General features: G+C 42.7%; 1 protein-coding gene across 2 annotated transcripts in view; it reads right to left on the bottom strand.

Annotated features, from left to right (window-relative positions):
* The window catches only part of FRAS1 (Fraser extracellular matrix complex subunit 1), a 730981-nt gene that overhangs the window by 371606 nt on the left and 333852 nt on the right, over positions 1-25523 (bottom strand). For both annotated transcript variants that reach the window (XM_068233564.1, XM_068233565.1), the window contains 4 exons: positions 22308-22346; positions 12329-12476; positions 6547-6690; positions 4853-4987 (listed from right to left, as the gene is read on the bottom strand). In XM_068233564.1, the coding sequence (XP_068089665.1) occupies positions 4853-4987; positions 6547-6690; positions 12329-12476; positions 22308-22346 (466 nt within the window). The remainder of the gene's footprint in view (positions 1-4852; positions 4988-6546; positions 6691-12328; positions 12477-22307; positions 22347-25523) is intronic.

Raw genomic sequence — 25523 nt, 5'->3', positions numbered from 1 at the left:
CTATACTGTGCAAGGCCCAGCACATTCAGTGCCTACCTTTTCACTGCACCTGTGTGTGACAGCTGCACATTTGTAATACCAGTCTGACCGTGCATACCTGTTCATGTTCACTGCACCTGTGTGACAGCACGCAGCGTTATATACCACCAGTCATGTCATAACTGTTCACTGCACCTGTGTGTGTGACAGCTGCACATTGTATTGATACCAGTCACTGCATACCTGTTCACTGCACCTGCGTGACAGCACACAGTGTTCTATACCAGCAGTCACTGCATAACTGTTCACTGCACCCGTGTGTGTGACAGCTGCAGAATGTATTGATACCAGTCACTGTATACCTGTTCATTGCACCTGCGTGACAGCACGCAGTGTTATATACCAGTCACTGCATACCTGTTCACTGTACCTGTGTGTGTGACAGCTGCACATTTGTAATACCAGTCTGTGCATGCCTTTCACTGCAACTGTGTAACAGCACGCAGTTTTATTTACCAGTCACTGCATACCTGTTCACTGCACCTGTGTAACCACACATTGTTGTACCAGCAGTCACTGCAACCTTTTCACTGCACCTGTGTAACTGCACATTGTTGTACCAGCAGTCACTGCAACCTTTTCACTGCACCTGTGTAACCACACATTGTTGTACCAGCAGTCACCTTTTCACTGCACCTGTGTAACCACACATTGTTGTACCAGCAGTCACTGCAACCTTTTCACTGCACCTGTGTAACCGCACATTGTTGTACCAGTTGTCGATCAGCTGGACACTCAGTCACTGTTGTTCTGTCATTCAGCTACCTCAGGCCGACCATATGGGCTTGAAAACCGCCATCGCCTGCACTCTCGCCATGGTGCGCACCAGTCCAGCACGGCCGTCACTACACAAACAGCTGTTTGCGGTGCGTTACACAGTGAGTTTAGTCTGTCAGTGTGAAGCAGTACACTAATTACACTACCTGATTGATGTATACACATGCAAGATGTTTTAAAGCCCTTTAGGCCTCCAATTTAACAATAAAATGTGATTTCTGCCCTTAAACTCTGCTGTGCGTCAAATCCGGATTTTTCCCCGGGACTTTTGGCATGTATCCCACTCCGCCATGTTCCCCTACAGGTGTTAGACCCCTTGAAACATCTTTTCCATCACTTTAGTGGCCACAATTAGTGTTTTTAGTTTTGAAAGTTCGCCTGCCCATTGAAGTCTATGGCAGTTCGAAAAGTTTGCATGTTCGCAAACTTTTTTCACGAGTTCGAGGTTCGCCAAACAAAATCACAGGTTCGCGACAACTCTATTCCTGATGTCCAAACTTAAAAAAAACCCTTCTTAACCAGTTCACCCCAAACGGTTTTTACCCTAATGGACCAGAGCAATTTTCACCTGTCAGTGTTCCTCCCTTTTATTTCCTAATAACTTTATTACTACTTACCACAACAAAATTATCTATACCTTTTTTTTTTTTGCCACCAATTAGGCTTTGTGAGTAGTACATTTTGATAAGAATTTTTTTATTCTAAATGCGTTTTAACGGTAGAAATAAGAAAATAATGGAAACAAATTATTATTTCTTCTAAACGTTATCCTGTGGATAAAACAGACACATTTTATTTGCCCAGTTGCCATTAACAGGCTCAAACCAGTCGTTTGAATAAGTCAGGATGCGGTAAATGGTTAAAGGACCACTATCGTGAAAATCGTAAAATTTAAAATACACATAAAAACTAAAAAGTATGTTTCTTCTAGAGTAAAATGAGCCATACATTACTTTTCTCCTATGTTGCTGTCGCTTACAGTAGGTAGTAGAAATCTGACTACCCCATCTCCTCATAAGATATTCTCAGGGTTTTCTTTTTTTTTTTTTTAAAGCATTTAGTGAATGGCAGTTGCTCTGTCCAACTGCCAAAAAAGTGTGCAATGAACAGGAAAGCTGACCAGCATCATTGTATAAATCCTTTTCAGGGAAGGTCTTTATAAAGAATAAGAGCCATGCTGAGAATCACCCATGAAGAGATAGACTAGTCCAAAATCTGTCGGTTCTGTCAGATTTCTACTACCTACTGTAAGTGACAGCAACATAGGAGAAAAGTAATGTATGGCTCATTTTACTCTGAAAGAAACATACTTCTTTTTTGCATATGTTTAGACGCATTTTAAATTTTACAATGTTTCGCGATAGTGGTCCTTTAACGCCTAACCCTAAAACATCCCTTCCTCTACGCCTAACCCTAAATCCCTCCATCCTCTACGCTTAACCCTAACCCCCCCCCCCCCCCCTTCCTGATGCCTAACCCTAAAACCCCCTTGGTGATGCCTATCCTTAAAACACCCCCTTCCTAACCTTATCATTTTTTATAACAATATATTTTAAAATGACTATTTTTAAAACACAAAAAAATGTGTTAAAACAAAAGACAACATTTTTTAAATTCTATAAAGTTCTAATTTTCAAAAAAGGAAAATTTTGGTTAGATTGGCCCATCGCCCGCTATTTATCTTGCGCCCAAATTTCTACTTTGGGCGCCCAAAGCCGATATTTGCATTAGCGCCTATGGGGCACCAAAATTACCCGTTAGCAATTATTGCTGTACTAGCAATTATAGCCTTCAAGAAAAATATGATTAGCAACTAGCTGCAGTACGTTGCTAGTGATACTAACACCCATGTGACATGGCTGTATGTGAGGGTTCTGGAAAGCAGCTCAACTGGGTACAATTTTCTTTATGCCTTTCTCTCAAAAGCAGCCCCACCCACTCAAAATTGGGGAGCATATACATTTTATGCAATTCAGCATCACTGCAAGGGATGGGCAGCATAAAAACCTTTTTCTAAAAACCACCGATTTATCTATTCTTTGTTTTTCCTTTAATTTACCAATTACCAATTTAATTTACTTTCTTCTGACTCAAATAACAGATTATCATTAAAAATTGAAGGTAAGGCCCCGTTCACACTTGCGGTTTAGTAAAAACCGCACCGGATGTCCGGACCGCACCGTATCCGGACCGGACCTGATCCGTACGGTTCCTATCCGGATCCGGTCCGTTTGCATCCGGTTTCCGTGCGGTGTGAACACGGTTGCGGTCCGGATCCGGTTTCTTAAGGAGATAACATCCTTTTAATTACCTGGGGTCTGGGAGGTCAGCAGAAGGGTCTGGGGTCATTGTTGGAGACAGGTGGACGTGTGGAGACCATCCGTGGATACAGAGACTGCAGTTGGGACCATGGATCCAGGCATTTTTTACTCGTAAACCTGGGAATTCTCTCTGTTGTTCGCCTCCTTCAGACATATCAGACATGTTGCTGGCAAAAAGAGCTCCAGCATGAAATCGCTGCTGCCCCACTCTTCGCTGGGCCCATGTGGTCCCCATCCAAAATGCATAGGAAGTGGGGTAGAACGTCCGGTTTTTGTAGCCAGTGTGTTGTGCGCTCTCCGGCTCTCATTGCTTTGTATTGGCCGGATGGTGCAGTCCGGCTCCGCTCCGGATACGGCTGCCGGAGGAGCCGGACCAAAAAATAGCGCATGTTGGAACGGACGCCGGAGTCCGGATCCGGCCCGGATCCGGTCCGGCAGAACGGACGCATGTGAACGGACGCATAGGCTTTCATTGCCATGCCGTGCGTCCGTTCCGTCCGTTCTGAAAGCGGTCCGGCTCCGGCACGGCGATTCCAGACGGCCACCGCTAATGTGAACCGGGCCTAAGATGAAAAACATTATACTTGAGAAGGAATATTAACAAAAAGCTTCAGAGTGAAGAGGCCATCACTCACAATGCCTAGCACAGACTGAAACTACACTCAAGATAACAGCACCATTATGCAAGCAAGAACAAGTGCGGAATTAAATTAGTCATAACAGCACAGCAATTAACTGGGATGAAAATCTATTAGTTGCTAAGTCTCATAAGTCTTTCACAAGCAGGGTCTTCATGACTACTGTTTTCCATTATGCCCTCTGATGTGTTTTCGTGTTGTCTGTCATAATACAAAGTGATGCTGCTTATAATGCTGCTAAATGAAGTTTGCAATGTTTACTTATGCTTTGGATAGTGTGGAATGAATATAGTAACTTTTAGGGTGGGGGCAGGTTATTGCTGTCTGTGTCCCCAGAGGAGACATTTTCCCTTATTTCCTGTCCCAGGGGCTGCCATGGAGAATTATAAAAAATGAAGGTTCTGGGGACATGAAATCCCATACACTAACCGAAAGTTGTAAGTAAGCATGGGTCCTGTGTGTGGTAGCTTAGTGTGGGCGGTACAGTTCTGGGCAGCAGCTTAGTGTGCCCAACTGCATAGTGTGGGGGGAGCGCAGTTGTGGGCAGCAACTTAGTACATCGGTTGAGGTGTGCAGGTGCTTCCATGCATACTTAAGTATGCATGGATGCATCTGTGGGTGGCAGCTAAGTGTGAGCAGCACAGTTGTTGGTGCCAGCTTGCTGTGGGGAGCAGCTTAGTGCGGCACGTAATTCTTTAAAGAATTGGGGGTTTCCTGGTCAGCAAGAAATAATTGTCAAGGATGCGTAGCGTACGTAGGTAGCAGCCACCTGTGAGTTGGGCGCAGGGCGAGCCGAATGACAGCTAAAGTTACCTGCTTCGGTATGTGTATCCTTCTCTACTCTACAGCATTTCTTACTGTCTCATACAGTTTTAGATAAAATTCCCACAACTCGTTGGGGAAGTATTATTATTAACTATGGAAAATTCTCAATGATAATTACACAGGATAGCAATAAAAAGTCCAAAGAGGTTCCAGCCCCTTTCCACACAATTCGGAATTGAAATGTAAAATGTCCCATTACACAAAAATAACTGTAACTGAATAACAATTTAATTTATTATATGTTCAGCGTACCTGTACAAACATGATTGCTCTGGAAATATCCTGGTTTACATGACTTCACGCATTGTCCCTCCTTCAGCACCAGGGATCCAGTACAGGAAGTGCATTCAAATCCATTATTGCAGGTGGAACATGTCTCTTTACAAGCTGTTTTCAAAGGTAAATACGGATGAAATAGTGAGAATAATAGGTGTGACATACTGGCAAGACACAAACACACACAACCTTAAGGCCTCTTTCACACAGGAGGCTGAACCACACCGCTTGTCAGACAGTTCAGCCGCTGCATGCTTGTCAGATAGATGGCCTCATTGGTCATCTCTAATTTTCAGGCTGGCTGGATAACCAGTGTCATAATTACAAATTGTGCCTACTCCAGCAAAGCTTTTAAGGGACTCTAGTGTGTTAAAGTAAACCCATAATTTAAAAAAGGCAAGTTTGCAGCCACACTCCCATCCATGAACAAGCTTGGCTGTATTGTGCTGGTGCAATATACGTACTGCCAGGTAGCACAGAGCCGACTTGGGCTTGTCAGAAGAAGCCAAGCCTGAGGTGCTTTGTGCTACTGCGAAGGTGCTTGTACATGGGTGGTAGTGCAACGGTGCGCATTCTTCAACATGGGCTTGTCAAAGAGGTTCTGGGGTCCCAGCACTGGAAAGGTGGAGGCGAGGGGCATGGGGGAAGCCTCTGCATTAGCCAGAGCCTTCCCTCCACTGAGGTAAGTACCCATTTGAGGCACATTTTTTCCCTTTAAGTTCACTTTAGCTATCCCCTATCTTCTCCTCCCTTTGGTGACCCTCAAAGCCAAAAGCCCATCTGCAGGGGGTCATATATCAAGTGGGCACACAATGACTTCCCATCATAACAGTGCGACTCTCATGTTTCCCCCACCCATAACAAGCATGGCCACAACACCTGCTTTGACCTGTATCAGTGGAGAGGTAAGAATTTGGGAGCCCTTTATTGCCCGGGGTCTTCAGGCAGCTGCAAAAGCTGCTCTTCCAGTAGTTAAGTCTCTGCGAAGTATGTCACAGAGCAAAAACAATTTTTAAAACCCTCACCCACGCTTATTGTATATAATCTGTATATGTTACAATAATGTACATCACCTGCCTCTGTTTTATCAGATTATAGTAATAGTTGTTGCAAGGTGAGGTGTTATGTTGCTAAACTCATAAGCATGACTCTTTTTAAATAACTCCTGCACACAGCCACTAATTAGCTAACATTTTTGCAATTATTACTATGATGTAAAAGGACCCAGAAGAACAGGAAACTATTGCCACTTAACAGCAGACAATACTTAAGGTGCATTCACACTATGCTGTGTTGCTGCATGTGAATGCACTTGCCCATACAATTGAATGGGCATATTAACATTTCTCCATTGAAAAGGACCACATACCTGTAAGTCTAGTCCGCTTTCTTCATTGTGTTTCTAGATAATTTAGTAATGTTACTGTAGCATGGGTGTTATGCAACTCACAATGTGTGAGCTTAGACTAACTTAAACCAGACTAGCTTTCCAGGATCTTTTACGTTATGCCATGATCTCCAACTCTGAATAACCTAAGCAAACAACCAATTACTTTCCTGGGCCTTTTCTGAAAGTACCAGGGAGTTTGTTTTAGCATAATTGTTGCCGCTCTTTAGTGTAGAATATAAAGAAGATGCATTCTGTAAGGAGCTCTCACAGAGGGCATTACCCAGGCATGTCCTGCCATCCTGATAAAATCCAGGGTCACAGCTGTACACGCAGCGTCCCATCTGCAGCAGACGAGTCTCATCACGGCATGTGTCACAGTGGTCAGTGGAGTGAGAGCAGGTCAAACACTCAGCATTACATTTATCTGGAAATGAGAAAGAGAGGTATTGGAAAGGAATGTTCACTTAACCTGTCATGGAAAACTAGCTTTGTCCTCATATGTATATTCTGTATTTTCATATTGTTTATCATATTCTTTTTAGAACAATGATATTTACATAGCAGATTGTGAATACATAGTGGGAGTGGTGGGTACAGGTGATGTTAGCTGTACTCTCCCAGCCCCTTGCAGTACCAGAGGATCACTTTCCTATCTTTTCATTAAGCACATGTCCACTTTAAATTAATGAAAATGTTGAAGTGAATTGTGAGAGTTAGAAGATAAGTATTTGGGGCATTTTGTATATAGTAGAAGGTGACAGGCAGATGTGAGCGCAATCACTAAACTAATTCAATAGGAAATACAGTTCAGTCCGTGTCAATAACCCAATAGCAAAATAAAAGTACTGTAAATCAAGTCACACATTTGCAACATAGGGAATTTTTTTTGAACGATTTTTGCAATTGTGAAACCGGCTGTAAAAAAAGAATAGTAAGTAAACTTAACTTGTGCAGACATTGCACATTACAGTGTACTTCTGCTGTTGCTAAAAAAAACAAAAAAAACAACGATGAGCATAACTAATGTTGCTATGTTATAACTACCTTGCACATCATCTTTGTAAGCCCTGTACCAGAGTAGCTCCGCCCGCTTGCACAGAAAGGACTCTGCCTTTCCCTATTTCACATAAAGAAAGAATGCTCTGAAGCCATTTTCTGCAAGTGGGTGGGGCTACGCTCAGGAATTGTCATGATCGCTGCTGCAGCAGGTATTGCTGGAAGTAGTAGTGCTGCAGCTCAGGCAGTTCTGATCTCTTTCCATGCAAGCTGCATAGCTTTGTCTGCCTTTCCCTGCTGTCAGCTTGTGACTGATTATCATTCACCTGTGTGGGAATCTGCATGTCTGCTCCCATTGGATGACCTCAGTATAAAGATCTGCTTCCTGCAGGACTCCTCGGGTTACCATAGCTTCAGTTTAAGCCTGTCTTGCTGTTGCTTCAGCCCCCGATCGTGTTTCTTGTTCTAAAGATACTTTGCTGGTCTTTGCATCATATATTGGTTCATTGCCAATATATATGCATACCAGCACGTTTATTATTTTCCTTGTATTCGTGTTACGTTGATACATCAGTGTCGCTGATGTATACGTACACGAACTGTTTATATCCTGTGTGCAGTTAGTCAGCTTTCCAGCACGTTTTGGTAGGTTGCACGTATCGTGATCACCCGTGCTGAGTTAGTTACCCTGCTCCTGGTTCTGTTTGTGGATTGTGTTCATCTCTGCAAAGAGATAACGAATCCTTCTGAATCCTGTTCTGTTACTGTTTGTGGATTGCGTTCATCTCTGCGAAGAGATAACGAATCCTTCTGAATCCTGTTCTGTTACCGTTTGTGGATTGCGTTCATCTCTGCGAAGAGATAGCGAATCCTTCTGAGTCCTGTTCCCTGTATTACTCCAGTCCTAGTCAGTGTTCCTGCTTATGTCATATATCGGTTCATTGCCGATATATACATATGTTAGTCAGACGTTACAAATAGTTTCATTGATAGCTGTAATTGTAATACGCTTGGAAAACATACTTATTGTATTTTTGTCTGTGTTACGTTCATCTATCTTGATCCTGCTATTTCCTGACTATCCTGTCCTGTCTTTGTGAGGCACGCCATCGCTGCAAACGCATTGGCTGCCTCATTCCAGTCTGTCTTGATGTGGACACTTGCTGTCACTAAGTAGCGGCTAGCTAGCAAGCGTTCATTCTGTCTACCTGTCCTGATCTCCTCAGTTCTGGTTTATGCGCTCAGCGCTACTTTGCGCTGAGACGTTATAGCGAAAGTATTGTTTGTGGCTGTCGGATCTGCACCGGCTCTGTGCGCCACAATCTCCTATTGGAGTCAGTCCTCCCCTCCACTATACTAGGGATAGCCTGTTTCCTTGTGCTAGTGTGTGTACCTCCTTCACGTCAGCTCATGCGTTGCATGCTGACTGTGGAGAATACACCACCAAGCCTTACAGGAATCCATCTGATATTGTGCTTCAGTGAAGACAGACGACCTGTAGGTGGTTTAAAATCAGCATTAGTGTACCTCTTGGTTTTTATAAGTGTTGTATGGATAATGTGAGTTACACAATTTCAGTCACTTGCTATGTATATTGTGTGAAACCCTATAAACTTAAAGTGTGCTGTCTGCATAAGTTACTATAATTTTACAGTTCTTTTGTAAACATACGCCAAAGAATCTTGAAAATGTACTTAAAGAGACTCTGAAGCGAGAATAAATCTCGCTTCAGAGCTCAAAGTTAGCAGGGGCACGTGTGCCCTTGCTAAACCGCCGCTATCGTGCCGCACAAAGGGGGTCCCTTCACCCCCAAACCCACCCCAGCACGACTTGGTCGTGCATTTGGTCGCTCCTGGAGGCAGGGCTAACGGCTGCAGCCCTGCCTCCAGTCACGTCTGTCAGCGGCGCATCGCCGCCTCTCCCCCGCCCCTCTCAGTGAAGGAAGACTGAGAGGGGCGGGGGAGAGGCGGAGATACGCGCTGACAGACGCGCGTGGGGCAGGGCTGCGGCGGTTAGCCCTGCCCCAACCAGGAAGCGCTCCACCGCATTACGGAGGGAGATTTGGGGGTGAAGGGACCCCCGTTAAGCCGCGCTATAGCGGCGTTTTAGCAGGGGCACACATGCCCCTGCTAACTCTGAGGTCTGAAGCGAGATTTATTCTCGCTTCAGTCTCTCTTTAAAGCCCTAATCCTCCATTACCAAAAACACCTTTCAAATAACCAAAAACACCTTTCAAATAACCAGGGTCCATATGCAATTCACTTTTTCACCTGAGTTTTCTGCTATATGATATTTTCACAACTTGTAAATAAAATGCCTTTTAAACTACCAACAAGCAAACAAATGATCAAAATAATTTTGACAGTACTTTTTCACCTACTTTTTGGTACTTTTTCTATTGAAAAGTGCTAAGAGGTTCTTTTAAATCAAAGTTGAAAAATGATCTCCTAGGTGAAAACTCAGGAGAAAAAGTGAATGAAATATCTGTCCCCCTGGCAGACATTTTCTCACAATTCAGCTTGAAACTGATCACATGACCTCCAGTGCTAAAGGAAAATGTGCCATCTGCTGGGGAGGGTGGGCAGACATCATTGCTATGTGTGGAATCACACACTGAGGGAGTTGTCCTTCCATTTTATGTATACATAGCCATGTCAGTGCCCAACTATGGTAATAGTCCACCTCCACACATTGGCCTCGATTCATAAAAGTGCTGTCGGGAAGGTAACGGCGAGCGGGGAAACACCGCTGTCGGTATTTCCGCCTTCAGGGTGGTAATTCATAAAAATTTTGCTAGTTGTGATAGGAGTGCGGAGATATTCCGCTGTAGGCAGGCGTTAGGCTGTCGGGAGACATGCGGAAACAGGAGAAGCAGGCGGAATCCCTCCGTGCGGTGTTCTCTCTGCAGCTGCTTGGGAGGTCTGTCCCATTCACTGCAATGTATTCCGCACGCTTCTCGCCACATCAGAGGTAGCGGTAATACCCGTCCGCATACCGCTACCTCTAATCTTTATGAATTGACATTTGTTACTTTTGGTATGATGATCACCGCGCAAGGCGGTGATTTATCACTCTGCTCGCGAAAGTCGGCTTTTCATGCGGAAAAAGCCTTTATGAATAAAGATTCTGCTGTGTGGTCGGTAAAGTGTGCCGTTTTCAGCATTCCCGCATGCGGGAATGCTTTATGAATCGAGGCCATTGAGTGCAACTCCCATTTACAGGTTATCTATCTCCTCTTTGCAAATGTCCAGGCATCTGTAAAGATCCTCTGCTGCAGAGAGGCTGAAATCATGACTTCTAGAGACTGACAGTCTATCAATCTTTCATAGGGAGGTATGGTTAAAGGACAACCGAGGTGACATGTGACATGATGAGATAGACACGTGTATGTACAGTGCCAAGCACACAAATAACTATACTGTGTTGCTTTTCTTCCTTCTCTGCCTGAAAGAGTGAAAAATCCGGTATGCAAGTGTCCGGGTCGGGACCGGATCAGACTCTAGTGTATCTCTCACTGATAAGGAATTACAGCCATAAGACACGTTCCTGCCAGTAAATGGCTTCTGAGAGCAGGAAAGAGATAAAAATGTTCAATAGTTCATAGACTTGAGCTCTGACATATTTCAATGAAGGAGTCATTAAGCAAAGGCACTGAAACAGTACATAAAAAACATAAAGATTTAAATATAAAATAAAACCATGGGATACCTAAAAAAAAGTCATTTTTAGGAAAAGGAGGATAGATTCAATCGTTTATCTCATCAATTTATTTTCACCTCAGATGTCATTTTAGTGGGCTCTCCCCCGGCTACATGGACAGGGTCACTGCAATGGCAACACTACTCACATTTAACAAAAGGGTACATGGACTAAGAATGATGTTAAGGTTGAGAAAGTGACCAATGATGGGCCAACATTTTGAATGGAAACTAGCTTCAGGTGCCTATTAGAGGTGTGACTTTTATGGTGGGTCTCAGAAACCATGTAAGGCATCCACAATACTGACAAATGGAAATAAAATTGGCATTTCATTGTTTTAACTGCACTGAACTGAAAAGCCAAGCTCACTGCAAAAATCTACAGAGACTGGTGGTGTGCCAAATATTTGTACAGAGAGCTCTGCTCAGAAGAACCAAGTGTGTTCAGCGAGATTAAAGAATGGCAAACAAGCCAACTCCAAGTGCTTGCTTTCATTCCACCAATCCAGTATTACTACTCTATCCCTCTGACAGGTAAATGTAAGTGTACACAGGGTGAATTAATAATACATCTAATGTCAACCCATGCATTTTACAAAAGATGTTGGGTTTAAAATCACAGGATACATACAAAGGATAATATTAGTAGTATTCTGTTGTGTAAAATGTTAACTGTATGAAAGCCACATCTGAAAGGAGTTGTGGCTTTGCTGTAGGCTGCTTCAAACTGTCCTCTGCAGTCCGGCAATGTGCCAATGACCAAGTATTTATATGCTACATCAATAAGATATGTTTAGGTGTATACATATAAGCTAGTAGGGCTTAAAAGCCCAGAATCAATGCTAACTTAGCTCTGGTGGAAAAGGTTCCTTTCCCAAGGCAACTGCCATCCAACTGACCATCTACTTTAATCCAATATGACTAGAATTTCCCTTTCTTTCAGTAAAGATAATCCTAACACAGCTTCTATTACAGTAACCCAGTGGCTAATAAAGACCAATTCCCACTGCAAATCATCAATTCCACAATAAAAACAACAACAAAAAATCTCCTTTTTGCTTGCTATGCCATTTGTGTACTCAAAGTCCCATTTAATTGCACTGAATGAGACCAAAACACAATCCCACCAAAAAAGCAGCATACCTTGCTATTTGCACCACAAACCATAAGTGTGAGAAGCAATAAGGGCTTTCTATGAAAAAGCACATGCCATTGCTATTTCCTAGTGATAAGCAATCCAGAAAATGGATCAGATAGCATGCAGTGAGAGTAGTGCCTAAGTATTATGGTTAGTCATTTAAAAATATCCTCATCAATCAGCACTTAGTACATTTTAAATAGAAACACACAGATCAAAACAAAACATACCTGGTTTGCATACTGGACAGCACTTGTCATCAATATTCATTGTTAGAGTTCCAACAGGGCATGTAGGACAAGATGGAGAAAAACAGGTCACATGTCCATTCTGACACACACACTCAGTGCACGGGCCTTCTTTCCACTTCTCCCCATTCTGCATAGAGAATAGGAATAGAAAGAGGAAACAGAAGGATAAGTCATTCTGTATACAGCTGTCTTGTTTTCTGTTATGCAGTATTGACCACTTTGAAGAACAAGACAATTTCAAGCTTACAGAAACTGACATTTTAAAGGACACAAAAGTCAACATATGTTAGATTTTACAAACACGGAAGAAGATAATTCAGTTTACTTCTATAGCACAATGGCAGGAATACAACAGGCAGTGATACAAATGTCACAGGAGGAGCAAATCCTTATGGCCTTTGATGCTATACATATTACAAATCATCCATCTTGCATGTGGCTTTCATTCAAAGTGTTATACAAATGGTATGGAGGAAAAATACGCTCTAATTACTTTAAGAATTAAGCACAGCATTCCATGTGCATGCTCTGAATATTTCAGATTTATGTCTTGTATTTCTTCACTGTGCGCATATGACAGCTGGTGGCACTTGATGTGTATAAAACTACAGCAAGATGCTTAGACTAGATACAGTAAACACAAGTAAATTCAAGTAGGAAATATATAAATCCTTTCTTGGGAAACAGTAAGACAGGGATGTCTATACATCAAGAAGCTTGACATCATTTTATCAGCTTCTAAACGCTCCATGGCAGCCTGCAGACTGAACAGCTTATTGTATCCAACTATCGTCTAACAGCTATACTCAAAGTTCAGGTCATTTATTGTACATACACTTCTAAGTCGTAATTCCTTCACTGAAAGGTGGCAATAACTCTTGCACCTAATGATCTGTTTCACAAACCAAGTCAATATACTAATATAGACAGCACAGTGGATGTACACAATGTAGTCTTGACTTAGATGGTTTAACCCATTCGCGTTCCGTCGTTTTCACTTGAGCAATGTTCACCTCCCATTGATTAGCCTATAACTTTGTCACTACTAATCACAATGAACTGATCTATATCTTGTTTTTTCCGCCACCAATTAGGCTTTCTTTGGGGGGTACATTTTGCTAAGAGCCACTTTACTGTAAATGCATTTTAACAGGAAGAATAAGAAAAAACAGAAAAAATTCATTATTTCTCAGTTTTCAGCCATTATAGTTTTAAAATAATACATGCCTCCATAATTAAAACTCACGTATTGTATTTGCCCATATGTCCCGGTTATTACACCATTAAAATTATGTCCCTATCACAATGTATGGCGACAATATTTTATTTGGAAATAAAGGTGCATTTTTGCCGTTTTGCATCTATCACTATTTACAAGTTTAAAATAAAAAAATTATAGAAATATTTCATCTTTACATTGATATTTAAAAAGTTTAGACCCTTAGGTAAATATTTACATGGTTTTTTTTTTTATTGTAATGTTTTTGTTTTTTTTATATTAAACATTTTATTTGGGTATTTTTGGGAGGGTGGGATGTAAACCAAAGTTTTTTAATGTAAATGTGTGTTGATTTTAGTTTTTTTTACTTTTTGCTGTAGTTTTACTTTTTACCACAAGATGGCGGCCATGATTTTCTTTACATGACGTCACTCTAAGCGTAACACACGCTTAGAGTGACGCATCGGGGATGGAACGGCCAGAAAAAGAGAAGCTTCCGAGAGAAGCTGTCGCTTTTTCAGCGGGGGAGAGGAATCAGTGATCGGGCACCATAGCCCGATACATTGATTCCGTGGCTACCGAATTCGCGGCCGGGAGTGCGCGTGCACGCGCGCGATCGGCCGCAGGAGCGAGCATGGTTCCTGGACGTAGTTTCTACGTCCAGGAACCAAAATAGGTTAAGTTCACTCGATGTGCAGTCATAAGGTGTGGAAGATACAGAACAAACAGCATTCATGTAAAACTGAAGTTATAAAATTCTGCCCCTCCAATGATGCAGAACATCCTAAGGACTCCACATTGCAAAACATGTCATCATTCACAGCTTGGGTTAGTTAAGAGGGAGGGAAAAGTTGAGGCATGACTCACAGTCCTACTCAACAAAAAAAAGTAAGGTTTGCAAGATACAATAGTATACCTTTCATGAGAGCTACCATGTGTATGCTGCTGTCACATAATCCCTCAATATGCTTGTGTTTTGGCTCGGTTCCAACTTGCTGCAGATGCAAAGCAAGACCATATGCAGATGCTCTTTGCTCCATTGCACTCCTGCTCGTGTGTTTTGCATCCACTGCACTCGTGCGTCCGCTTCAATTGCTGATACTCATGTGTCCCCCAGTTCTGCAGCTGCTGACTTTTCTGCTTGGTCCCTCCCAAAACCGGTAAACAGACCAGAGGCCGGCAGGAGCATGAGGCGCTCCACAGGAATACTATAGACCAATTCTCCCTAGCAACATTGAGAATTTTCATTGGTCTACCACGGACCAATGAGAATACTCCTTGTTGCTGAGGATTCCCATTTTTTTGCAACCCATTGGGGATCCCCATCTGTTTCCCAGGGCCGAGCGGAGGTGTCAGCAGCAGAGGAACTGGGGAACACATGACTATTTGCATGATGTTGGCGATCGAAGCAGACAAAGCTCACACGGCGTCCAGCCTAGTGAGAACTGATGCTGATCATTTTCATAGATATTCATTGCATATGTTCACCCGGCCATTCTGGAAAAATGTGGCAAGATCAGACTCTGTGTTGTGGTAAACTGTACCGCTTTATTTTATCAAGTTGAAGTGGACCCTATTTTTAACATTAGGATCCATGTCCTGTGCTGAGCAGAGCTTACAAAAATATACCCAATGGGTATATTTTTGCAACATGTGGGAACCAAGCTTAAAAGGAATAATAAAGCAGAGAAAACGCAGATCAAAACATGGATTGTGCATTTTTTCGGCTATTTTCTCAGCTAACATGTAAAAACTTGTTTCCCCTCACGCACTGCAAAAACACAAAATAACAAACATAAGGAAAACACACAAAGACACTTCCAATGTGAACTTCAAAACAAAAAGCGAACACATAGTGGATATCACTCTCTCCCTGAAGTGCTGGAGTTTCGCATTCGTTACGATCCGTTCAGTTATGATCTGTGACTGAACTGTTTTTAATTGCCAGTGTGAGCCTTAGTCACCTGACCAGTATACTTGTTCCCACTGAGTGATTTTGAAAGTATTATAGCGAAGTAAATCTATAGTACATGAATAAACTAGCAGTTTTAGAACAGATCAATATGGCCCTAGCTCTCTAATGACTGGTGAGCTTTACACCTCTCTCCCTCAGAGCTATGCTTTCTTTATCCCTTAGTAGAAGGTATGAAAAGTTATCCATTTCCATATGTCATATAGCATGCATTTTCTTATAATCATACACATTCCAAGAAAACTGATTTGTGCTCAGCATTAAAATAACACCTCTATTAGGCATATAATGAGCTTGTGTACTTTGGTGTTTCTAATGGTCCCATTTGCTCTATGCTATTTAACTAAATGTTAATTAACTCTCCTTCCCTGGCTGCCTGAAACACTTTGTGGCTGTCAAGAGGCGAGCCGAAAACTTGTTAAATAAAGGAGAAAAACCTTCTGCACATAATTATCTTAAAATGGGCTCAGATAAAAAACAGAACAGTATTAAATTCAACATGGGCCTCATTCCATCCCCTCTCATTTATCAGAGCAAGAGTCATATGACTTATTATACAGGGATTCAATTGTTCTACCAATTTCCAACAGCAGTGTTGATCAAGTGAAAGGCTGCATATATTTAATGTCCCTGTGAGTCAGAGATATATACTTTTTTTTTTAACCCTCCTTATGATAATGCCACTTTGCTGCGGTATCTGCATTTCTTCTCTTACACACTCCTCCACATATTATTCAAGAGACACCTACACACAGAAAAACTATACAGTGTTTTTTATTCCATATGACCAATGCAGGGATTGAGGCAACCCCACATTCTATGAATCAGTGGCAAGTGGGTAATTAGTAGATTTAGTTGCTCCCTCCTTTTCTTGTCCCTAATATACTTTATATCAACATTATTTGTTGTGCTTGTGTTTTTTGAATGCTCTAACGGAACGGTGTCCAACTCAATCATATAAGGGGCCCAAATCTAAAACATAGTCTAAGTTGTAGGCCAAATGTTTTATCAGGATTTAACATTTTTTGAACAGTCTCAAACAAAGTGGTGTAACTATAGTGATCGTGGGGGCCACTCATCACCCTTCTGCAGAGTAGTGCAGTGGAGCAGTTTAATATTTACCTGCTCCAGCGCTGATTCAGGTCTCCTCCGATTTTCCTGACAGTCCCGCTCTATGCTGCATACTTTACCTCCTGAGGCATGTCACGTGATCTAGAAATGGAGGTATGCAGCATAGAGCATGTGACTTACAGGAAGAACAGGAGAGACACAATGGCTATCATTCATAAAGCATTTCCGCATGCGGAAATGCTTAAAACATTTGACTTTACCGAACACTCGGCAAAGTCAGCATTCATTAAGGCTCTTTCCGCATGAAAAAATGACACTACCGAGCAGAGTGATAAATATCCGCCTTGTGCGGTGATTATCGGAACTAATGTAGCAAAATGTTAATTCATGAAGATCACCGCAAGCGGTGTGAGGTTGGGAAGTACCGCTCACTCTGATGTGGCGATAGCAATGTAAGTGAATGGAGACACACAGACCTCCCATGCAGCTGCAGCAGAGCGGAACACGGAGAAAAGTATCAACTCGGCTGCTTCCGTGTCTCTGCAAGCTTACCGCCTGCCTACCGCCAGCTTAGTTCGGGGAATCTCCGCACTGCTACCGCACATGGATATATTTTTATGAATGCCCACCCAGAAGTCTAAAATACAGGCAGCGGTGTTTTCCCGCATTGATTCCCCTTACCGACAGCTCCTTTATGAATGATAGCCAATGCATCACTAGAGCAGATAAATAGTACACTGCTCCATTGCACTATTCTGCTATGTGTGGGAGATGGTGTTGCATGGAAGGTGTGTATACAAACCACATGGGGGTTGAGAGGTTTGGATCCCAGGAGAGGACCTCAAGGGTGGGTGGTATTTTGTGGGTTATTGCTGCACCCCGACTTAAAGGGACACTTAAGTCAAACAAAAAAAATGAGTTTTACTCACCTGGGGCTTCCAATATCCCGCTGCAGCTGTCCGGTGCCCTCACCATCTCCCTCCGATCCTCCTGGCCCCGCCGGCAGCCACTTCCTGTTTCGGTGACAGGAGCTGACAGGCTGGGGACGCGAGTGATTCTTCGCGTTCCTGGCCACAATAGCGCCATCTATGCTGCTATAGCATATATCATATACCATATAGCAGCATAGAGGGTGCTAATGTGTCTGGGAACGCGAAGAATCACTCTCGTCCCCAGCCTGTCAGCTCCTGTCACCGAAACAGGAAGTGGCTGCTGGCGGGGCCAGGAGGATCGGAGGGAGATGGCGAGGGCACCGGACAGCTGCAGGGGGCTATTGGAAGCCCTAGGTGAGTAAAACTCATTTTTTTTGTTTGACTTAAGTGTCCCTTTAAACTGACAATGTTTCAATCAGAAACACTATCACCGGCGTGCTCCCCTGGAAGGGAAGGCAGTGAACTTTTTTTCTTTTATTGCTTGCAATAATTCACATTTGTGTAGAGCTGTACAGAGGCGCCAGTAGGATAAAAGTCACTAAAACGTTTAAACCGTTCGGGATGCGGTGGTGGACCAGCCAACCCAAAACAGACACAGGTACTGTCGATTCAAGTAATAAATAATTTATTTATATACTCCAAAGACAAGTTGCAACGCGTTTCACGGGCAAAATCCCGCTTCCTCAGGCAATAAACAACTGGAGTAATACACAGTCCAAAATACGCTTGGCACCTCTGTGTTATTGCACTATTTTCAAATGCTCATTTTTTGGTTTAGATCTTGATCTCTTTTTTAGAATGTTTTTGCCCGCGTACGAGAGAGAACGGCGCCGGAGACTTGGGCGCAGGACACAGCCAGTATATGGCTGATCCTGCTGCCGCACAACTCCGGGCCGTGTTAATTACTATTCCCCCTGAAGCCGACATGGATAGTGGGGGAATGAAATAATTTGGCTTCCAGCAATTGCTGGAAGCCGAATTATTGTTTTAAAAGCAACTTCAGATCCGTCTTCTGACGGCGCTGAAGTTACTCCCTGTGCCTGCGATAGCCGTAGTTCCTATTACGGCCTATGGTGGCGCCGGCTGCGCCCAAGTCTCCTGCGCTGCTGCGCCTAAGTGTCCAGCGCTGGATTTACCGTGTTCGTTTTGCCCTACCCCCAGAGTGCTTTGTTTGTTAATGTTTTTTTTACTTCAAGTGTGTCTTGAAAGTGGATATTAAACACAACTCTAAGCACATCCTGTGCATATGCCGTTCATACAAACTCCATGCAGATAATGTTGTGGGGTTCATTTGAACCAAGGACCTAGCGCTCCAAGGCAAGAGTGCAGTTCACCAGACCAAAATGCTGCTGGGTGTTACTGGTACACTTGTTATATAAAAAGGCATGATGGACGCAAATATTATAGGACAGGGCATTATGGCTACATTTGTTATATGTGGGATATGATGACCATATGTGTTTTGGGGGGCAGCATGATAACTGCACTGGTTATGGAATAGGAAAAGTTATGACAACCCTTTTTGTATGGGGAATAAAGATAGAGGTTATATATAGTTATGGGATAGCATGATTACTGCACTTGTTATATGGGAATGCATAATGGCTACACTTATTATATGAAGGATATGATGGTTGCAGTTCTTATGGTGGGCATAATAGCTACACTTAGGGGGTGAGGAACATGCTTGCTGCAATTTTTGTCTGGGGACATTGGGCTCAATTCACTAAGATCATGCTGGAGATAATAAGGCAAGAGAAAACTTACCTCCACACAGGAGAGAGTTATCTTATCTCTTCATTCCTTAAGTTACCTCCTCTGTAGTTAATTTACCTTCTCTGTTGTTAAGTTACCTCCTATGTAGTTATTTTCACACGCAGTTAATTAACAGCCTGTCTTTAACTCTGGAGTTATTTTAAAGATTGGAGAGTTAACTTAAAGACAGAAGAGTTAACTTTAGGTTTGCCTGAGGTAAAATGTTTCCTGAATACTACATGCCTTATCACCATGGTAACAACTCTAGAAATGTTATTAAAGTGAACCTCCAGACTAAAAATTGACTCAGCAGCATTGAAAAGGCCTGGTCTTTCTTTAACAGTTTCAAAGCATCAGAACTTTGTTTCTCTTATAAAAGCCTCATTTTTGGCTGCACAGAAGAAAACTGCCCGGGTAGTTTTCCCCTTATGCTGTGCAAAGCATGATGGGATGTCTGATGTTGTTGTTCTCATTCTGCTGTTTTGGTGCGATTATTTTTTATTTTATTTTTTTTACATTTTGAATTTGAGATTTGAAGCCTAGTGTGTGCAGCTGGGAGGGGGTATCAGGACACAGGACAGTTGGAACTGTGTTTCCTGCTCCTTGTCACCTCCTTTCAACCAAAAAGATGGCTGCCCCCATGACAAAGATGGCAGCCCCCATGAATCACAAACATTTGCCTGTTCTTTTAAAACATGGTGGGTAAGAGATTATATTACCTATCTATTCTAATTCACATAACTAATGTAACTTAATGACAGTATGTTTGTTTAGGCTGAAGTTCCCCTTTAAAGACTTAAAGACAGGAGATAAGCTTAGTGAATTGAGGCCATTGTAATTAAATTTGTTGCATGGGGGGGTATTAATGAGTGCTAGAGTGCTCAGAGTAAACCAAAGCATATAGAGTATATACAAACCTCATGCAGATTGTGCCCTAAACTAGGGACCCCACTGCTGCAAGGTGAGAGTGTTATACACTATAAAGCTATGCACTTTGCTGCTCTTATGCTGGGAATGTGAGAACTGAAGACAGGAAATGAGGGATAACTACAGAAATCAGAATTCTAACTTTTACCCTCTCTACAAAAAGGATTGTATTTGTTATTTTCTTTGTCACTCTAAAGCCTTGTACACATGTTCAACAAAAGTCATTTGGAACAACTGACAGATTTCACCATATCGGATAATAATCGTGTGAAAACATTTAACCAAACAACAGGCAAAGGATCACATCAGATGATTGTTGGGCAGATATTGTGAAGTCAGCCACGTGTGTACAATGTTGTTTAAAAGACATTGTTCTACAGAATGCTCCCACTTGTGCACACAGTTTTTAAATTAGAGGTGAGTTGGAGGTATACTGTATAATATTCATGTGCAGAAAACGTTGTCGGAAAGATTTCTCATTAGTTTTGGTCACCTGTAAAGTTACTGCTGCGTTGTTGGTTGTTTGATAGGGGAAGATTTTTGTAAAATGTGCGTACGGACCTTTAAAGTGTACCCGTAACAAAAAGGTGCCCTAATGGGGTACTCAACTCAGAAGGGGGAAGTCTCTGGATCCTAAGAGGATCAAGAGGATGGAGGAGGACAGGGAAGCCTCTTCAATGATCCAGAGGCTTCCCCCTCCCAAGGTAAGTACCCCCTAGAGAGTTTTGTTTTTAGAGCTTGACTTTAAGCCTTTAAAACACTGTAAGCTAAACTTTTCTGGTGGGAATCTACCACTTAGCTCTGAAATGTTGGTTGAGGGTTTGAGTCTCGATCCCTGTAGGCAATAGTAATCGAGCATATGTACTCATCTTAACCCCTTCAGGACTGTAGGCTTAAACCCCCTAGTGACCAGGCTATTTTTTACAATTTAGGCCACTGCAGGTTTAAGGACTCGCTGCAGGGCCGTACAACTCAGCCCTTTTCTGCCCACCAACAGAGCTTTCTGTTGGTGGGCTCTGATCCCTGCTGGGATGTTTGTTTATTTTTTTCTTTATTTCTTTGCGGGGTTTTTTTGTAATAAATATTACTTTATTTTATTTTTTATTTCCTCCCTCCCCCCGCCAGCCAGCCAATCCCAGTGATCGGCTCTCATTGACATCAGCCTATGAGAGCCAATCACTCTCTGTGCCTCCAAGGGGAGAGCCGGGTGTCATGGCTGTATCCAGTACAGCGCTGCCTTAGATTACAGCACTGTACATTGTAAATAGACGGTGGTTTCGCCATCTAACAGTCTCCTGGCGTCGATCGTCGCTGAGAGACTGATGATGGAGCTCCACTCCGTCATTCAATCTGAGATGCACAGGCATCGGCGTGCCCGATCTCCTGCAAAACCTCGCCCCAGGACTTCATGCCAATTGAATAGGCGGTTCTGGGGCTGCCGCCTTTAACGCCAATTGGTGTGGAGCGAACGGCAAGGAGTTAAAGTAAACCTGAGGAGAAGATAAACTGATGACATGAAGAACTATATCTATTCTCCTGTTTGCTAAAATATTTTTTTACATATCCTACAGTTTTATTTTCGGTTTAAATACTGAAAAAGTAGATTTTTAATAACAAAGTCTTTTACACAGTCTTTCAGTGTCCCAGAGCTAAAATATATGAACTATTGAATTTGAATATATTAATACTCTGCACTCAGAAGCTATTCTCTACAAGGAACATTTTATGGTTGTAATTCCTTATCAGTGAGGGTTACATTATAGTCCAACTAGAATATCTGAATGTTTCACTCTTTCAGGCAGAAAGAAAAAAATAATGCAGCCTAGTTATTTACATGCTTGGCACTGTGCTTACACATGAGTATCTTATCAAGTCACATGTCACCTCAGGTACACTTTAAGACATATTTAATCACTTCCTTTATGGTGGCAGCACAAGGCAACAATAAACGTAAAAGAAACTAAAATCCCAGAACTTGGATTTAAAAATTGAAAATATTTTTTTTAATTTTTAACAGCTGTATAAAAAAACAAAGACTCTGCTGGAGGTGAACGTAAGTTATATTTTAATATATGTACTTACCTGCAAATGTTTGACTCCACTCAAATCTGAAGGAGAGTCCTGTAGACAGAAAGCAATACCTCTATGAGAAGAGTTTGTTCTGTAAGCACAGTTATCAGATGTATTGCAAACATTCCAATAAAGCACATTCCAGTGTTATCTAAGTTACAAAGCACAGCCGGCTGGCAGGATTTAAGGGCCTTCTAATGTTTACACTAATCTAGATTTAGGAACCATACACGCGGGAGTGTCAAAAAATGGAATAGAGCTGTCCATTGTAATTTAAAAAAAAAATCAAAGCTGCAAGAGACACAAGACAAGACAAATAACATTTATATTGTGCTTTTCTCCTGGCAGACTAAAAGCCCCAGGGTTGCTGACACTAGGATGCGCTCTATAGGCAGTAGCAGTGTTAGGGAGACTTGCCTAAGGTCTCCTACTGAATAGGTGCTGGCTTACTGAACAGGAAGAGCCGAGATTTGAACCCAGGTTCGCCTGTGTCAGAGGCAGAGCCCAGGGCAGCCATCAGGGGGGGACAACTGACACTGCAGTGAGGGGCCCAGGGCTTCTGGGGGCCCTGGGCCCTCCCAAAGTGCTGGAAGGGCTGCATGTTCTGGCTGCGGGCCTGTGGCTCACTAACCAGCACACCGCATTCCAGCACTAAGAGAAGAGTGACATCAGCGCTAGAACGTGGAGAGCAGATGAGTGAGCCTGCTACAGCAGACTTTCTATACTGCGGCACCACCTATATCTGGCTACAGGCTACCTATACTGGGGCACCACCTATACCTGGCTACCTATACTGGTGCACCACCTATACTTGGCTACCTATACTGGGGAACCTCCTGTACCTGACTACCTCTCCTGGAGCGCCACCTATATTTGGCTACTTATGCTGGGGCGCCTATAGCTTGCTACCTATACTTGCGGCACCTAAACCTAGCTAACCTATACTGGTGCACCACCCATACCAGGCTACCTATACCGCGGCACCACCAATAATTGAATACCTGTACTGGGGGCACCTGTATCTTGCTGACCTATACTGGGGCACCAGCTATGTCAGGCTACCTATACTGGGGGTATCTACAGCAGGCTACCTATAATGGGGCACCACCTAAGCCTAGATACCTATACTGCAGGCAGCTACACTTGGCTATGGCAGGGGGACGAGCTGAGGCAGAAGGGGACAAGAGGTAACACAGGGGGATAAAAGAGGCACAGTCAAAAAAGAGATGAGACGGGCACAAAGAGGGTCACAAAAGAGGCACAAACTAAGGTGAGTCAGAGGGGGACAAAAGAGGCACAGGAAAAAAAGAGGGGGACAAAAGAGAACGGATAAAGGATAAGAATGGACCTACAAGTTCCTATCTCCAAGTTCCTACCTGTATTTTGCTAGTATTTGGCTCCACCCACAACATGCCATGGCCACGCCCAGTTTTTTGCCAAACCACGCTGTGCATGCCGCTTTCTTCAGTGTCAGAGCCATGCACATTTTTTGCCGCAGCACACTTCGTGCACGGACACAGGGGTGGGGTGGCTAGTGGGTGGGCACAGCAACCAGTGGGTGGACCCAGGGAGGGGGGTTCAGACCTGATGATGTGTGAGGGGCCCCAAAATGTCTGATGGCGGCCCTGGCAGAGCCCTTAACCATTACACTATCCAGCCACTAGAGGTTAGCATGATGAAAGCTAGACTCTTTTAGACTCTTTTTAGACTCTTTTATGCTTTACGTTAAATGTGAAAACATAACTAGGAGAGAATCTATACAGACAGACAACTTGTCTCAAGCTGATAGTGGTGGTGGAACCCTAAAATCACCATCTGTCAAGTCTTTTATTTTTTTTATGTGTAAGCTCGGATTAATAGCCACAGCAGGAAATATAGCTGCTTTTATGGGTAGTGCTTACCTCCCAATTTTTTTAGATAAGAAAGATGGACACTGAAGCCATGCCCCTGCCACACCCCTAATCAAGCCCCCAGTACACCCCTAGTCATGCATTCCATACAGATTTCATTAGAAAAATATGTTGTTTTATAATTTAAACCACACTGGTCCTTTCTATCCTGGTTCATTTTGCTTCATATTAACATGAAAAACAAGAAAAATATCAATTTAAAGGATGGGAATAAAAGTTAGAGTCAATTAAACGCATTTTTAGTAGATAAAATACATATATTTACATAGATCTGTACATCAGTCCTGAAAGAGGGACAAATGAGGAAGAAAGAGGGACAGAGGGATTGGGTTCCTGAAGAGGGACTTTTCCTTCAAAAGTGGGACAGTTGGGAGATATGGTAGTGTGACTTGTGGATCCATAATTTCCCTCACATGGCAATTAAAGCCACAGACCCACCAGTGTTGGGGAGCATTTTCTTCATTCTTCTAACAGTTGTGGGCATCTTACTGAACACTGAATGGTTTCCTCCGTGATGTTATTGGTGAACGATGTCACTGACAGAATTCCCACAAAGGTATAAATATACAGAAAAAATAAATCACAGACCCAGCAATAAATGACTTCATCAAGGAAGACTTCAATCAGACTTCTTGCAAAAACAGGATATAGAACGGGATTAATAGGTCACTGGGGGACAAGATAACTTCTTTCATTGGGCTATTAGCATTCAGAATGGATATTTTATTACTTCTACTACTAGTGGTAATTGGGTAAACTTATAAGGTCAGATTGCCGCCTCAGACAAGAAGTGCTGCACTTGCTTGCAGGTGACTCAATTCTCAGATGTGTTTAATAACGTGCACTTTTTTTTGAGCATGGTACAGCATTATTTTCTTATGTCTATGAAGTAAAAAGCCATTAGCAAATGTTATGTATCAGGCTCAAAAAATCCCATTTCTGTCTCTGCAGCCTGCTGCACATTCCTATCGTAAATAAATAGCTTCTTACTCACTGCATTGTGGAGGTAATATGATATATACTGTATTGCTATCATTATTGTGGCCCATCTTAACTCTTTAATACAATATTTAATTCAATTTAAGTGTAGTTTTGTTTATTGCCATGGGGAGGTTGTTTAACGGCCAGAATACATACAGACCACATGGGTATGTGAAGCAATGACTTTGGAACAAATGTGTTGTCTTCTTGTGTTCAGAATTCCATCATTTGTATACAGTGTTTAAACTCTAGGGTGGTTACCCTGTGAAGAGCTTTATTGACCTAATGCTAGTATGCAACCCACGACCTGCAGGGTGGATGTGTCACACACCTGCTC

Source organism: Hyperolius riggenbachi, chromosome 1, assembly GCF_040937935.1.
Source record: "Hyperolius riggenbachi isolate aHypRig1 chromosome 1, aHypRig1.pri, whole genome shotgun sequence".
Taxonomy (NCBI): domain Eukaryota; kingdom Metazoa; phylum Chordata; class Amphibia; order Anura; family Hyperoliidae; genus Hyperolius; species Hyperolius riggenbachi.
This window is presented reverse-complemented; position numbering and strand designations above follow the sequence as displayed.